Source organism: Pseudochaenichthys georgianus, chromosome 3 (assembly GCF_902827115.2).
Source record: "Pseudochaenichthys georgianus chromosome 3, fPseGeo1.2, whole genome shotgun sequence".
NCBI lineage: Eukaryota > Metazoa > Chordata > Actinopteri > Perciformes > Channichthyidae > Pseudochaenichthys > Pseudochaenichthys georgianus.
Genome location: NC_047505.1, coordinates 33,178,216 through 33,194,878, shown reverse-complemented (window position 1 = coordinate 33,194,878; position 16,663 = coordinate 33,178,216). Strand labels below are relative to the sequence as shown.

General features: G+C 41.6%; 1 protein-coding gene across 6 annotated transcripts; it reads left to right on the top strand.

The window, feature by feature from the left end:
* The first annotated feature begins 490 nt into the window (after nt 1-490).
* On the top strand, nt 491-15,360 carry bdnf (brain-derived neurotrophic factor). 6 transcript variants are annotated; one of them, XM_034109212.1, is made up of 3 exons: nt 1,212-1,416; nt 2,139-2,257; nt 14,309-15,360. In XM_034109212.1, exon 3 carries the CDS (start codon nt 14,330-14,332, stop codon nt 15,137-15,139), a length of 810 nt encoding a protein of 269 aa, XP_033965103.1. In that variant the 5' UTR covers nt 1,212-1,416; nt 2,139-2,257; nt 14,309-14,329; the 3' UTR covers nt 15,140-15,360. The 6 variants fall into 6 exon arrangements, with proteins under 6 accessions (XP_033965127.1, XP_033965103.1, XP_033965092.1 ...); XM_034109236.1 differs by lacking the exons at nt 1,212-1,416; nt 2,139-2,257 and adding an exon at nt 491-718; XM_034109201.1 differs by lacking the exon at nt 2,139-2,257.
* The last annotated feature ends 1,303 nt before the right edge of the window (nt 15,361-16,663 follow it).

Sequence of the window (16,663 nt, the reverse complement as noted above, 5' to 3'; positions counted from 1 at the left end):
CAATATTGAAAACACTGAAAACAGAAAAAAAATTGTATTTTTATTTTCCTCTAGAGTCATTAAGCCGCATATAAAACGATCAATCAGTGCATTTTTCAGCACATGAGGAAAACAGGATAGTGTCCCCCTCTTTAACCACCTGTGTGCCAGAGCAGCAGGTCTGAAAGGCTTCAAGTTACCTTAATCACTTTGTTGAACACCTTCTTTGTTTTGTCTTGTGAGAGAAGTCCAAGGATGTGTCAGTTTTGTGCTATTATCTGTTTTCAGACGCACGCCATACAGGTTCCAATAACACGCATCCCATGCGGCGTGATTTCCATAAACTATGACAAAAAAGTAATTTTTACCGCAATAATGACACGTTTCTTACAAACACTTCACAAAGTTTGTGATGTTGGAAGAGAGTCAAACAAATATCACCTATTACTCATGTTACTTAGTACATTTGGGGCTTCACTTGCAAGCACAGCGCTTCGTCACTGCATAACAATCAGATGGCTGAGTGTTGGCAGTGCAACTGATGGAATTTTACTGAAAACAGATTTCGTCTTTGAACTTCCAGTTATTCCTGATCGAAAAGTATCATCCCTGGCTTTTAACGCTCTGGTCGCTTCTCTCAGCTTAATCACGCTTCCGGAGGACGTGGATTAACTTTTTTTCTCTTACATCTACCCAGGAAAAGAAGAAAAAACGCAGTACTTTAACTGAATTTGACAATGTAAGTAGCTATATATATATATATATATGTGAGTCTTTGGTCCGGCAACAAAACAAAAAAAAGCGCTGGGGGTGCAGCAGCAACAAGTTCCTCAACAACTTGACAGCAGGCACAGTGGCGCTAAACATGTGATATTGTTTTGTAAAAGCGAACTGGCTGTACATCCTCCGTGTTAGAAACATCTAAATGACCAGTTGTGCGTGTGCGTAACAGGCCTATATGGCCCTTCGCCAAATACGGAGTTAACAGTCGATAACACAAACACGTGAATATGGATATGTGTCAGAAGTTTGTATGTGTCTATCGTTGTTTCTCTATGCGGATTTAAAGATATGAGGCAGTGAACAGGCAGATCCCCATAAACTTGGATTGCCGTCGCTTATTTCAATCACGTAAGACCCCTAATGGCGTTGTCCGGGCGAGGGTGTTACGTATATCTGTACAAGCTTTTCTGACAACAGGCTTGTTGATATTTGTCTTAACTGTAGAGCCACCAAGGTGTTGCCTAAGAGAGTTTAAGCACGCCGACATTGCAAAGGGTTATTAGATTCATAAGTCAGCGAAGTGGTGGGCGATCTACTGAGCACAGCAGAAGTTCTCATATGATGACTTCAAACAAGACACATTACCTACCAGCATCTGTTGGAGTGAGTGGATATTAAGACACTTCTATCTCCAGGACAGCGTAGGGGAAAATGGTAAGTAGCAATGGAAACACACAGCATATAAAGGATGATTACCAGTAAATAGTCGCGCTTGCTATTTAGTCTGGCAACATATTGCTGGAAGGGTTGGACTCAGAGGCTACTTGAGAAACTCAGTATCGAGACCCATGTCTGATGAGGCTGATGTTGAAAAAGCTTGTGTGAGAAAAATATTGTGTGGCATTTCTTCGGCTCGGGATATGCCGGTACACTGAGAGAGGTAAGGAAATATTACATTGTGTCTGCGCGCAATGTGTGGATGTGATGTAGGCTGGAGACTAGTCTTGGAGGGTTGTGTGTTGGCAGTGCACTCTTAATATTGTATGCATGTAGTATGTTCTTTTCTTGCGGTGCCCATGCTTAAAAGAAAGCAACATGTGCCACTTACCTGTGACACCTGCCATAAACATGACATTAAGAACAATAGGGCTCAGTATCAGCGTGGCCATTTGGCGTGAGAGTGGAGCCTTTTTTAAGGCAACTGTTCACTGAATTTAACCGGCGTTTGTGATATAGGTGCTGTTATCTGTAAGGAAATGTCCGACCAACATGTGATCAAATATTAACAGGACTGGTTTGGCAAGGGGGGGGATACACGTGACAAGACGCGGGGAAGCAGCAGAGTAAAAAAGCAGTTTAAAGTGGGCACTCAAACAAAAGTATATATATTTTTTGCCTGGCCCCTCATAGTTACCCTGGCTGTGTTATGCTTTCAGCACGTTGGACAGAGGCACCGGAGTCGTGCATGGACTAAACCGCCGAGTGGACGCCAACTCTCTTTCTCTCTTTCCCCAGCCCCCCTTTGCCAAACCTGGGATTGTTTTTTCAACTTTTGGTAAGCTTATTCTGTGGGAGCCTGTGGTCTGTAAACGGAAAATAAACGGGATTCTAAAAGGAGGAAAAAAAGGATATTTATATATAATTTTTAAAAAACAGGAAACAGAAAAAAAAGCGCTTGCCACTAAAAGATCCTGTGCTATAGGATATGATTTTTGTAGAGCATTGTGAAAGTTGAAATGTTAGGTCGTCTGGTCTTTAACACACCACATTCTCGGTACCTATAAGCCCCCCCACACTGCGTTAAACTTTGGGACATGCAAGTCTTGGTCGCGGAGATCTAACCACGCACATTGGTTGTCAGCCCTTGTAAAGGTAAGAGCAATCCATTGTTTTCATGTCACTCTTTTGTTCCTTTCGTCTTATCGGGCTTCTTCTGGCTTTTCTCAAATCAACTTCGGCTCTAAAACTACAGCATGCAGTCTTCGTCTTGGCAGTGTGTGAAATGTGGACATCAGTGACCAAAATAACTGCGAATAGAAATGCGATCCAGGTGACCAATATCTCGTAGAACATTTTCCTTTATACAAGTACAATGTATAGAGGATTGTTGCGTGCACATTCATATGGACTTTGATTCATGTGTAGCGTTTAAATTGGGACTCGGTTTCGTGCTTCAAACAGTGCTTTTTCAAGCGGTTTTTTTGTTCTCTTTTTTCTTTTTTTGGAGTTTCCGAACACTGTCTGCTGCAACACAATTTGCGTAATCGTTGCGTTGTGCCTAATCATGCTCCCAATATGGGACTTAAGACGCTGCAGTGATCCTTGCCTGCACGAGTACAGATGCTGGTGCATATCATACAAATGTCAAGAAAAACCTCCACCACTTTATCTATCTAGCTTTCTGTCTGTCTGTCTGTCTATTTATCTCTCTATCTATCTATTTGTGTGCTTATTTTTTCTTGTTTGGTCTGCTGCATTCATGTTTTGTCTTGATGTCAAACCCTCTGGATTTTGTTATCGACCAAAAATAGCCCTACTCTTTACCCCTCCACCCCCCTCCCTCCATCGCCCCCCCTCCCGTCATCGCCATCAAATCACTTGTGTTTTTACTACGACCGCTCCACGGTTTCATTCATAAGGTGCTTTTCACTTCACCTGCTACCCTACCCCCCTCTTTTGTCCATACACGGCTCTGTGTCGACCTGTCAAACGCTGGCTGCAAATGAATAAAAAAGATGAATCAATTCTTAATAGCTATGACTCGTGTAATTCGCCGGGTTCTGCCAAAGCGAGTCTCCTTTACAGTATACAAATTGTTCCATTATTTCCTGTGTAAAATTACAATAAATATGGGCGTGGTCAGAGTGCATCCACTGACAGATGTTATGGCTGAATGTGATGGAGAGAGATAAGATGGCTTGCAATTGCTCGGGAGGCATCGATTTGTATTTATCTTTCTTTTTTTATTCCAAATTAAGACACGCGTAAAATCACATCACGTGAGGCTGTTAGATTTAGATGATCATCACACTAAACCGCTCTGGGATTTTATTTATCTGCTCTCCTGGAGAATTTGTAGCCTAAAAAATCATCTCGCACCGATGCAGAAGCGGTGGATATTGTCTATTTCCTCTCTCTCCCTCTCCCTATCTCGTCTTCTTTTTTTTCCTCTGGTCAAAGATTTATGATTTCTGATCCAGGACGAAGCAATTGCATGGCAAAACAACTGCAAGAGAAGAGAAAAGCCCCTACGCCCACTGGCAGTCCTGTTTTAATCACGGCTCTTCTTGCAGTCTGCATTTTAAATAAATAGCCTACTCCAAAACGAATGTAGCATATTCAGTAAATTCCTAATTGTATTCGAATTACGAGACTTCTCCGCTGGCGTTTTCGGTAATTGTCACCCACCAATGTAATGCGCGCAGATCGGTTACTGCAAATTATAGCCTATTACTCCTCATTTTATACGACAGTGAAACCAAAATAGATCATATTACTTATTAGGCTGCCCGACATTCATAAAAACACTCGTTTTTGATAAAGGCTTTGTCGCAACAACAAAAAAACAGCAACGTTTCCGGATCATCAATACCACATACGTTTTTATTGCACAAATAATGATCAATCATGAATTAATCCAACGAAACGATAGACATTTTAGTTTATATAACATCAGAGAAATGGTGATGCTTTTAAATACATACTTGGCCTTTTATACACAAAAGCCACGAGAGAGTTGGATCATTTTTATTGCAGCAATCTTTTTCGGGTGTATTTTGTTTATAAATATAATCTATTTTCTCGCAGAATTACTATTTTCTGGCCATGTAGCAGTATTTTTAATATTGTTATTTTTTTGTACTGAGACATGGGATTATGGTGTGGGCGTGGGCGTGTTGGGTGGAGGAGGAGGGATGAGCGGAGGCGGGTTAGGAGGGGTCTGTGGGGTGGCACGACACACTTTGTATGTATGAAGGTTTTTTTATAGCACTTTTCTGCAATGTACGTCAGCGGATCAGTCCATAAATGGGGCTGCGTGTGTTTGTGTGCGGGCGTGCGCCTGCGTGCGCTCGCCACTGTGTGCGTGCGTCTCCGCGTGTGTTATCTTTACCGAGAATCTCCCCTCTCTCTCTCCCTCTCTCCGTCTCTCTGTCTCTCTCTCTCTCTGCACTCTCAGTTCTGCAGAGTTGGGGTGGGCGTCAATAACAAACCTGATGGTAGGTTTCATTGCAAAAATCAGATGACATTCTTTCGGTAGGCCTATTTATTTAACGACGAATACATAAATGCATTTAGCAGAAACAAGGATTAAAACTAACATTATTCTAGATTGTCTCATAATGTGTTCTTTGCTTTTTCCTAATGTTAATATTGGCCTTTGTGTGTCGTTTTTTGCGTGGCGATCAATTCGTGCGCTTTGGAAGCTAAAGGGATTTGGTTAAATCTGGTATTCATTACAGGGTGTTTCAGTGTTCTTTTAATATTATTAATAGCAGTGTCCCTTTAATAAAACTCGTTTTTTGTATTGTGCTTGCCAGACCTTGCCACTACGTTTTCATTCATGAAATATAACAACTTGTCTTTATCTGAGCTGATGTCTGATATTAATTATAAATAGGCTATTGATTAATTCTGGCTATAGATGGCGGAAATCTCGACCCACGGCTAGGCGGGCGTCACTATATATTTAGAGCGAAAAAATTAATCATCTTAATCATTATGTAAATGTGGGCTACATCGCCCGCCGCCGCCGTCGCTGCTGCAATGCTTTAGTCACCACCATCATCTTCATCACTAACACTTTCATCCAATTAACAGGCGTGTTTAAACAAGTTATAGCACGAGCCTTTTATTCCGAACCTTTAATTATCAGTTATTCGTCACAGTGGCGTGATTGTTATTTTTCAGCGATGGAGCCCACGACAAGTTATTAATACACAGTGGATGGTAGTTTCTCTTACTGTAAAATACATGTTATATGCCGGACCACTGCGGGACTGCAAGGGTTCATGATGATGATGGTGCGTGTGTGTATGTGTGTGTGAATGTTCGATCATGCCGGCAAACCATCCAAGTGTGTCTCTCAGCATGTGAACATGCAGCACATCACTGAATCCGAGCTACTTCTTGAAATAATAAAACAAAGGCTTTATATATTTGCATTTTCTGTATGTCAAATTGACTAAAATTGAGGTTTGAAATAACTTAAAGGTGGATTATTATCATGTTAATAAGGGACACATTTATGTTATGTCCATTAAGTACAAATAAGTATCTATTGTTGCATATGGTTAAAGCAACCAGAATGCATATTCAAGCCATTGCTTTAGTTCTCTAACAGTCTCATTTGTGTAGCAAAATGCTTTATGAGTTCTTGGAGGGAATACTTTAGCATTTCCAAGTAATTTTGTCTCCTGATAAGTGTGTTTTCATTCAGCAGTGAACCATGCAAAGGTTATTGATGCTGTGGTGGTATTGGATTTGGGAGGTGGAGGGGAGGAAGAGCAGGGAGGGAGAAGGGAGGAGGGAGGCATAAGCCAAGAAAAGAGACAGACAGAGACAGAGAGGAGCTTAATAGGCTATGGAGTGATCTGCAGTCTGTGCCACTATAGAAATAATGTCTCAGCTGTATGAGGATGTGAGGAGAGGATGTGGAGCTTGGTCCTCTGTGTCTGCCTGATGATTACAATAAAGGTTATTGTCAACACAGGAGGGATGAGAATTAACTCCTCACGGCTGCATGTCATTATTAAAGGGCTGTATGGCTTTTCCTGTTTACCAGTCTAGATTTTTCTCCACTGTTCTCCAGCTCACCCTCGCCTCGTTTGACGTCATCCAACCTCATACAAAATCTTTTTCTCAGTTGACGTGTTCGCTCTAAGGGGGAATGCAATTTCACTTTGATCAAAATACCCTCACCGTCTTCCTTTATCCCCGGTGAAAATGACATTTTACAAAATGTCATTTTGTCCGTGTTACACAGTTCCTCTCTGGCACAAGGAGGCATAATGCTACTTGTTAAGTGAAGCTTTCGGCAGTGCGGACCTGTCAGCATCATGCTGCATTTGGCAAGAGAAGCCTTGAAAGGTTATACAAGTGTGTCGTGTTGTCAGCTCCTGGTTGTTTCTTATTTCTGCTGCACACACATGCGAAAGGTTCTGAGCAGGGCAGATGTGAAGGGAGACTGTTTCTGTGAATGCCATGAATGGCGTAATTAAAACATGTAGAAATGTGTATTTTCCCAATGTGACAGATAGTGTCAATCATGTTCCTGCAGAGAAAACTTAAATCTTAAGAGAGCTTCTGCCTCAGCTCCAATGAAATAGTAGTTTAGCAGTTTTCAGAAGACTTCTTGTGGCCTTATACAGACCTTCTGCTGTCAATCTGCAGTTGGACCCTTAATCAGATGAGGCAAAAACATCCCTAACACTGCTCACAATGTATGTTTGCTCCCAGCTATTAGACATGTTATTCACTTCATTCAGAAATGCAGTCCTCTCATGTAAGCCAAAGCACTTCTCTTGATACGCCGGCTTCAGTTGTGTTGTATTAGCAGAAATGAGAGAGACCATGTTGTTGTTTTTGCTCTTCTAATGAGATGCCAAGTGATTTATTTATGAATTACTTGTTTGGAACAGCCCCCTTGTGCAGTGTACACTTTTTTTGTTATCCTCTTTGGAGTCATGTCGCTCAGTGATTGCTGATGCAACTCTTTGTCATCCAGAGTTTGCCCTCACCTCCTGTGAGCCTTCGGGGAGGGCTATATCTATCTTGGCATGTCCCCGGGTGTGTTGGAGGTGGGAGTGACTCATTAAGCAGGTGTGAGCATCCACTCCCATACTGCTACATGCCAAACAAGAGCTCTCCAGCTCATAAGCTCGTGCAGGGAAGAATCATGATGGCAATATAGCAAACGCATCACAATAAATCTTTACACTGGACCAGGGCCAAGTCACAAGGATAATGAGCTGCTATTTCCCCATTATGCTCACTCTTGTATTCATCAGAGGTGGAGTTTCCAAGCGTTCATCAACCATTGAAAGGTTGTGGCTCCACTGACATTTTTATTTGAGTTCTGCATTACAAAGGGAATGATTTGTTCCCGTTTGTTCCAGATGAGTGGAAATAGTGTATCAAGCATTGACGTTTAATTCTCTGAGCGAGCTCTATGTATACAATGTTAACGTGTTTTTTAGCCCACATTTGGTAATAATAACCTGTGAAAGCTGGTTACTACACACTGCAGAGCACTTGCAGGGGAGTCGTCCATCTGTTATGGAGATGGCTCAAAAAGAAAGGAGAAGCAGAATTGTTTTCAGTGAGTTCACATCTTTGTTAGCCTCCATTGCCATCCACATGTTTTAACACCTCTTACGTTTCACAGCATCACATTTATAAGCCTCCTCTAAGCTGATATTCAGGGGTTTATATATAACAGAAATGAATCAGACTTTAGGCATATATTGAGCTTCTTTGGCTATAAAAGGATGGAGGCTGCTTAAAATGGATTGGTGGACGTTCACAAGTAGGTGCCTTCTTTTTAAGCATATATTTTATATTATATTGCCTCCTCACGGTTCAGGAAATGTTTATTTTTAAGTTCTCTGAATATCTAATTTTACACAAATAGGCCATCTGTAAATGGCACACAATGCATCACGAATTTGTGAGACGCGTTGTTACGCAAAACCTTCAAAAGCACGCCATCTCTCTGGTCTCAGTGAGAAATACGAAAATACGGAAGAGGAGAGTCTTCCCTTGTGTTTAATATATTGCCAGAGATTATAGTGTGGATGCGAGCTGCATGGTATCCGGACAAACAGAAGCACATAATGCACGCTGAAAGCGCATTAATAGTTCCGCCTCGGGGCTGTTTAAACAGGAGTTTGGCGGCGACCAGTCAGCCAGCGGCAGGTCACATGTTGCAGCGTCATTGTGTAGTAAAGTTACTGTAGTTGCAAAGAGGCTGCTCATTTCAGCTCCAGAGGTCTCTCATCCCGTGGTGCTGCTGCTGCTGCGGCGTTTCAGCATGCGACAACTCAACTTTCCGACCATCTCCAAAGGAGCCGTGCAGCCATGGGAGTGCATTACCTCATCCATGCAATTTCCACCATCAATAATTTAATCTATTTGCTCCAAAGCTGAAGAGATATCCTGAAGCTTGTCGGGAGAGTACAGAGAGGGAAAAATATCGCTAAAGTAAATTAGCCTACTTAGGGAGTTGTCCAACACATCCCAGATGACACTACTGTCCTGTTGAATGGTCTGTTTTACGACTGGGCAGTAAAAGGTATGTGTTTGTTTTTCGATAAGTTGTTTTAAGCACTTTGGCTTTGTTTGATGCTGCTTGAGAAAAAGACAGAGGTGTGCGTGTGTGTGCGTGCGTGCGTGCGTGCGTGCGTGTGTGGTGTGTGTGTGTGTGTGTGTGTGTGTGTGTGTGTGTGTGTGTGTGTGTGTGTGTGTGTGTGTGTGTGTGTGTGTGTGTGTGTGTGTGTGTGTGTGTGTGTGTGTGTGTGTGTGTGTGTGTGTGTGTGTGTGTGTTGGGGAGGTGGAGGTAGGAGATAGGGAGGGGTGGGGGGGTCTAAAAGTAGCTCGATCAAGTCAGGTTATCCTGCACAGACAGCGCCGCAGCCCGAGTGGGGATATGTGTAACCTTATCCTCTCGTTCATTAATAAAAAACGGAGTTATTATGTTGATTGGGTTTCCAATGGAGAGCACGAGCTCAGCAGATGTAATCTTGAGACGAAGAAAAACCACTGTGGTTTCAATATTGGAGTAGCCTGAGCAAATGTGGCGTGTTATTAGTATATCTCATAAGAAGCTAAGTGGAAAGAGTCCAGCAGCGCGCCTATGTATGAAATCGGCCACCTTTGAACATTTGACGGCAACTTTCTGCTCATAAATAACTCAATAAACTCTTTGTTCAGGGTGTTAGTCTGTATTATATTATCAGACCCTGCGCTGTGAACACGCACATAAAAAAAACTCCAGACAGTTTTTGTATGGTTGTTTTGGAAGGGGGGGGGAAACTTTGATGAACTCATTAAGACTTTATAGGAAACCCGAGACCTGTACGCCCAGCGACGTCGGCCAACATACACGCTTGGATCTATTTCTTGGTGTTGTGTGCTCGCTTTGAATAACTTCAAATTACTAGCCAGAATGATAAAGTTCCATTTATAGAGTGGTGGAAAGCTGGCTCCTTCTTGACAGCTCCGTGTGAACATATCTGGAACATAGCACAACACACGGGCTGGTTATATGATGGTTCAATGGTCAATTAATGGCGTGTTATATATATATACATATATAATAAGCATATTATGACAACATGTCAGAAATGTGACTACATAGCATATAAGAGAGAAGTTGGTTTACTATTATGCACAACATAAGTTGAATACACTGTGATCTATCTATCTATCTATCTATCTATCTATCTATCTATATATATATATATATATATATATATATATCTATCTCGCATTTCACATGAGGGAGGGAGATACAGATGGGAGGAAGGTGGAGAAAGGGAGAAAAAAGAAGGAGCTGTTATTATTACACGGTCTCATACGCCACCTAGTGTACAGAATGTTGAATTGCAGCGTTGTGAATTTGAGCTACAAGTCTGTTGGTTATTTCAGTGGTTAAGTTTTAAAGTTGGTAATTGAAGGTTTAAGGGAATTGTTCTCGTTATAATTTTCATCCTTAAGTCATCCATTATGTAACTTCAGTTAGGATTTTTAACATATTGTGTTGCTGCTGTAGTCCATCTATTGCCCACTGTCACATGCATTGTGGGAGGGAAGCAAAGACTCATTTGGATAGCCCAGATCACTCAGCAGCTATTTGAATGCCGGCTGTATGTGGCAGTGGCCGGGGTTGGCCAGGAGGCCAGGTATAATCCCTTAGTGATGCTCATCTATTACTAAACATGCTCTGAAACTGTGTCAGATTGAAAACAGATCTCAAGGAAGCAAGCTTGCACATATGTCAGCCATTACTGCAGGCTACTCTACAGTAATTGCCTTTTCTTTAAGTGCTACATTGTGGCACACAAGGGGTCCTCTTCGATAGAAGTGTTGATATCACGTACAATGTTTTTCTTCCGAACATTTGGCATTGTGCACCGTACATGTTGAACATGACAAAACATGTTGCTAGGTAAATAGCTCCAACCCGACACGGTTCTTGAGGAATTGAACAAAGATGAATGCCCACAGGGGAGCCGTGGTAGCGGTAGAGAACAAATGTTGCTATAGGTCATACCTTTCCATTCGAATTGAGTTGGCACATGTTCCCTCTATCATCACTGCTGTTAGATTGTTGATATTCCTTTATAGCAGTTCCTTATATATCATTAAGGCTGTTGATAAAGATGAATCCATAAAGTGTGCTGACATTTGCAGGGAGGCAACATGACTGAATGTGTAATAACACTAGCTATTCTAGTTCTTTCATGCTTTAGAGCAACTTTTCAGCATCTGCCAAAGCAGGCATTTATCACTTTAATCCCCACCTGGCACAAAGAATAAAAGTGAGGGTAAGTTACATATCCCCACCATACAGCCGCGCTCTCAAAGCAGATAAACAGGTGGTCATCAAGAGATGTCAAAGCCAACAGTAGACAGAGTCCACACACTCACCTGCTCCTATTGTTCTGGGTGTTTCATGCTCTAGGCGTGTTGTCTTGAATAAAGGCGTGTTTGCAGGGGTTATTGCAGGCTTTATCTTTCCTCATCTTTACTGATCTACTTTTTTGTTTAAAAGAACTGTCATTCTTGGAAAGCCATGACTCTTAATGTATTATGATACACAGCTGAATTAGTTGTATCAATCTACATTTCATCAAGATAAAAGATCTCTTTGTCAGATGCTTTTTAACAATCAAACCATTGGCTTAGCTGGTCTAGAGGCTTCTCTAAAAAGTACATTTGATTCCAAACATTCCTCAGTATGCGGTTCCTCCCTCGCTTTATTATTCATGCTCATTGTGTTAACTCGCAAGCCGCTTTTTCATTAACTGTGAAATCCAGCAGTGCACATAAAATGTTCCTTCACTAGATGTATAAAACAAGAGCGAACCAATCAGTTGTCACATTTAGCCTCTAGTAGATATAAGCCAGAGATTCTCCGCCAGTCCCACAGCAATTAAATGATTCATTGCCTTTATCACATTTTAACAGGATGTTGATTGAGAGCATAAGCCATATTGATTGTCCTGATGGAAACAGGAAATCACAGAGATAGAAATAAAATCATTTGTTGTTCCCGGTGTGAGGATACCCGGGGGAACAGCATGCAATTGCACACTGTTGAGTGGCATTACCCCCAGCAACCTCCTCCCCTCCATTCTCTCCCCTATGGAGACCTGGAAAGGACGTCATCTGTGGTTGTTATGCTGCGAAATGACGCTGGCACTCTCTCCACCCCCTGCTACTGCAATATTACCCCTGTGGTCTGTTACGGAAGATGCAGCACTCTTCGTCTGCACCATTTCCAGCATGAAGTTTGACGCCTAACAGTAATCAGCCCTCTGCTTTCATTTCCGTCATGTGGAAGTAGAGCCATTTGAGCGTGATGCTGATAATAATATCAGCCTAAATGCATCCTACACATAAAGCTCGTGACTGGCCTTGATCCCGTAAACCTACATCATTTTCTTTGCTGGGAAGCCTCACAGACAATTCTTGTTATTTGAACCAAAGCCATAACAATACTGAAGGGTTAATAAGCTTGATATATAGACTTTTATTGGCGGTATTTAATGAAATATAGGTAATTATCCCCTTATTCCTGGCTTTGTCCTCATTGTTGTTTTAATTGGTGAGAGGAAAAATACCCCCATCTCCCTGCAAACACATACAAGCCAGCCCCTCCCCATGCCCTCCCGCTAACATACACTCACACACTCTGGAGCTGCACGTCACTGAGCTCAGGGAATGAGTGGCTCATTAAGAAGAAGGATCTGATATTCTGAATCGAGACTGTGAGACTCCCAGCACATCTATTTATAGACGAGATATCTCTATGGCAGTCACAGTGCTGTTGGTTAATTGCAGCCACGGCCCCTGATACCAATTAAGAGTGAAACAAATGCTTTTAAGGTGGGGTTTCTGCTCCTCCCTCCCTGTTCACGTCCTCGTGTCCGTTCTGAGTGTGTTTGCGCGCCGTGTTTTTCAGTATCAAGTTGGGACATGCAGAGTGCAGTCAAAGCCTCGGTCAGGCTATTTTTAAATGAGCCCCTGTGGAAAGCAAGATCTAGATTTTCTTTTCATTATGGTTGCTTTTATATCTCGGGCTGTTGGATGTCCACCAATTCATTGATTTGCTGTGAGTATTTGAGCTTCTCAAAGGTAAGGGATGTATATGCTCGAGCAATGTGTGTTCAGTATTTCCGCTACACCTGGCTCCTTGTGGCTCCTTTCCCTTTGCTTATCTTGTGAGTTGTTCGAGATCGGTACTTCGCAGTGCAGGGAGGATGACACATCTTTCTGTCATGTAGTTTCCTCATGACATCCTGTTAGTTCATCCTGCAGTGCTCTCACCGTCCACCTGCAGAAAACAAACAGTGACCCTCAACAAACTCCTGATTCCCTTACGTGACTGTGAGGTTAAGTAACATACCTGTCTTACAGCACACAGTTTCTAAAAGGAAAAATAATACTTCAGCAGTGGTGTTTGTCATAGCTGACACAAACACAGCTTGTCCCTCTCAATCAGTCAGTAAGTGCTGCCTATGTTTGAAGTTCCCCTGAAGGTTGATAATAATGATTTTGTTACCGGGGTAATGTCATAGTCAGATGATAGAAGATAATGCATGAGCTCTTCAAACAAACAAAACAAACAGACGCATATCCTTATGTAAACACATGCAGAGCCTTTCGGAAATTAGTCCCAGTTTACAATTGACCATCACATGGTAGAAGGCAATCAGGCATCCATTATTGGCCACCTGTACATTTGATGTTTACTTTATTAAACATTGAAACACCTGCTCTAATAAACATACAGTTTAAGAATATGCAAATGTGATATGTCCTTTTATAAAGTGTAAAAGATGTGGGTCTGAGCTTTCAAAACTGACAGTACAATACATCATCCAGGCAGTGAGGGATGAATGACAGATATAAAACGAGTCCATTATAAAACTACACCTCCTTGCACACTCTAGAAACACACTGCACAGTTTAACACACCAGTTAAAAACAGCTCATAAATAATAACAAGCCTGCAAGAATGTAGTGACATCTATTTGTGTGATCTTATCTTTTGTGTTAAGCAATATATTTGAAGCTCAGCACAGATTGTGTGACTGCCAACAAATACAAATCCAAGCCAGACCTCACATAGGAACAGAGAGATGTTAGTTTGCAAACAATTGGAAAACAGTGACAACACAGCGCCAATATTGGTTTTAATTTTGATTATTCAAAAATACTACTGGTTCTCTTTTTGACTTTCAAAGAAACGGTAGAGGGTATAAATAAACATGGTGCATTATGGATCAAGAATAAGCTAGCTTCATTGAAAATGCTCTTTGAATAACAGTCTTGTTCTCTCTTCCCCTTCCTCCCCTCTTGTTTCTCTTTCTTACCCCTCCAGTTCCACCAGGTTAGAAGAGTGATGACCATCCTGTTCCTTACTATGGTTATTTCATACTTCAGTTGCATGAGAGCTGCGCCCCTGAGAGACGTCCCGGGCATGCGGGGCCATCGGACGGAGGGCTACTTGGGCGCTGCTGCGACGGCCGTACGAGGCCATGGGACTCCTCAGAGTGATGGGGGGCCGGGCCAGCGCGGGGAACTGCCCTCACTCACAGACACGTTTGAGCAGGTGATAGAGGAGCTGCTGGAAGTGGAGGGAGAGGCGGCAAAGCTGGCACAGGGGCCTGATAAGAGCCAGGGAGGAGGGGGCCCGTCCTCCATGGTCACCACAGAGACCAAGGATGTCGACCTGTACGACTCGCGGGTGATGATCAGCAACCAAGTGCCTTTGGAGCCGCCGTTGCTCTTTCTTCTGGAGGAATACAAAAACTATCTGGATGCCGCTAATATGTCCATGAGGGTGCGGCGACACTCCGATCCCTCACGGCGCGGAGAGCTCAGTGTATGTGACAGTATTAGCCAGTGGGTGACAGCTGTGGATAAAAAGACGGCAATAGACATGTCTGGGCAGACAGTTACCGTCATGGAAAAGGTCCCTGTCCCCAATGGCCAACTGAAGCAATACTTTTATGAGACCAAATGCAACCCCATGGGGTACACAAAGGAGGGATGCAGAGGAATAGACAAGCGGCATTATAATTCCCAATGCAGGACAACCCAGTCCTACGTGCGAGCGCTTACCATGGATAGCAAAAAGAAGATTGGCTGGCGGTTTATAAGGATAGACACTTCATGTGTATGCACATTGACCATTAAAAGAGGGAGATAGTGTATAAAATGTATAGATTTTATTGAAGAGTTTAAAAAAGAGAATAAAGAGAAAATATCTATTTGTATATATACATAACAGGGTAAATTATTCCGTCAAATGAAAATTTTATGGACTGCATGTAAAAAAAGATGAAGTTTATACAGTAAAAGTGATACTACAGTCTATTTATTGAACATATTCATGACCTTGTAAACAATTAAAAAAAATCTGATCAGTCATTTGCGCCCAGTTTAAATTACTATATCACATCCCTCAAGACATTGTGATTTGTTTACGTTGCCAAGAATTAGAAAATGAAGGAAAAAAACAGGCAAGGAATGAGAGAGGACAGTTCCATCTTCAAAAGCTTGCATGCTGCTTCAATTGTGAATTGACACTTACAAAAAAGGATATGATGCTGACCAAAAAACATTTTGTTTACATATTCAGCAGAAAACAATTTTCCTCTCAAGTAATTTATCTGTTTACTGTTCTAAACTTCTCAAGGTAATGTTGGAAATACATACTATGTCAAGGTGCTGTTGTCAAAGCTTTGCTGTTTATTTTTTTATTCCCACCAGAGGAAAAGATATATAAAAAAACTATTATATATATATATTTATATATACATATAAATATATATGTATGTATATATATAAAATCTATTCATTGACATGTTTCTGGGTTAATATTATTCATTTTGTATGTTGTGAAGTTGTTTGCAATATTAAACTGAAATATTTGAAGAAATAAAAATGACTATAGGCAACTGAAAAACAAAATCAATGTCGATAAAGTTTCAACAGTGCATTTCCAGGCAGGATCAACTTCACTATGACAGACAGGCAGGGAGGCAGGCAGGGAGGAAGGCCGGCACACACATACATGTGCACACACACAAACACCAAATGATTACCATTAATGACCAGGATACTAAATACATATCAGAGGCATGCAAGAAAAAAAGTTGAGGAGTCAATGCATTGGGTAATATGTAGAGTTTTGGGTGGAAACACTGTATATTTTACAGTGGAAAAATCCTCCTGAGCCACTTCCTGCTCCCAAAACTGCACATTACAAACTTACATTGTGTCATTTAATACTTTGGTATTCATACAGAGGGTTTAAGAGATTGAATTATAAGAATTTAGCATGACAAGTGTAGACTAGTACAATTAGGCTGAGTTTGACACTGATGCATTAACCCACACATTTGTTTACACTAAAATATACACCCACCCAACATTTTCTCAGCAGAGCATGGTAATCCCATTTTAAATCTTCTACAAAAGAACAATCATCACAGATTGTATGCAGCTGTTCATTGACTGTGAGCACGAGGAAAATCCTGGTTTCGTATCTGGGTTAAAAGATTATTGAAGCTTCATAACAGCCTTCCCTGCAGCAGATTATAATTCTTCATAGTGAGCATTAAAAAGTGACAACTCCTTGCTTGTCTCTTAACATAGTTAAGGGTTGCACTTTTTCATCTTAATATCATGAACCAATGCCACAATTGCCCATAACATGACATACTTCCGA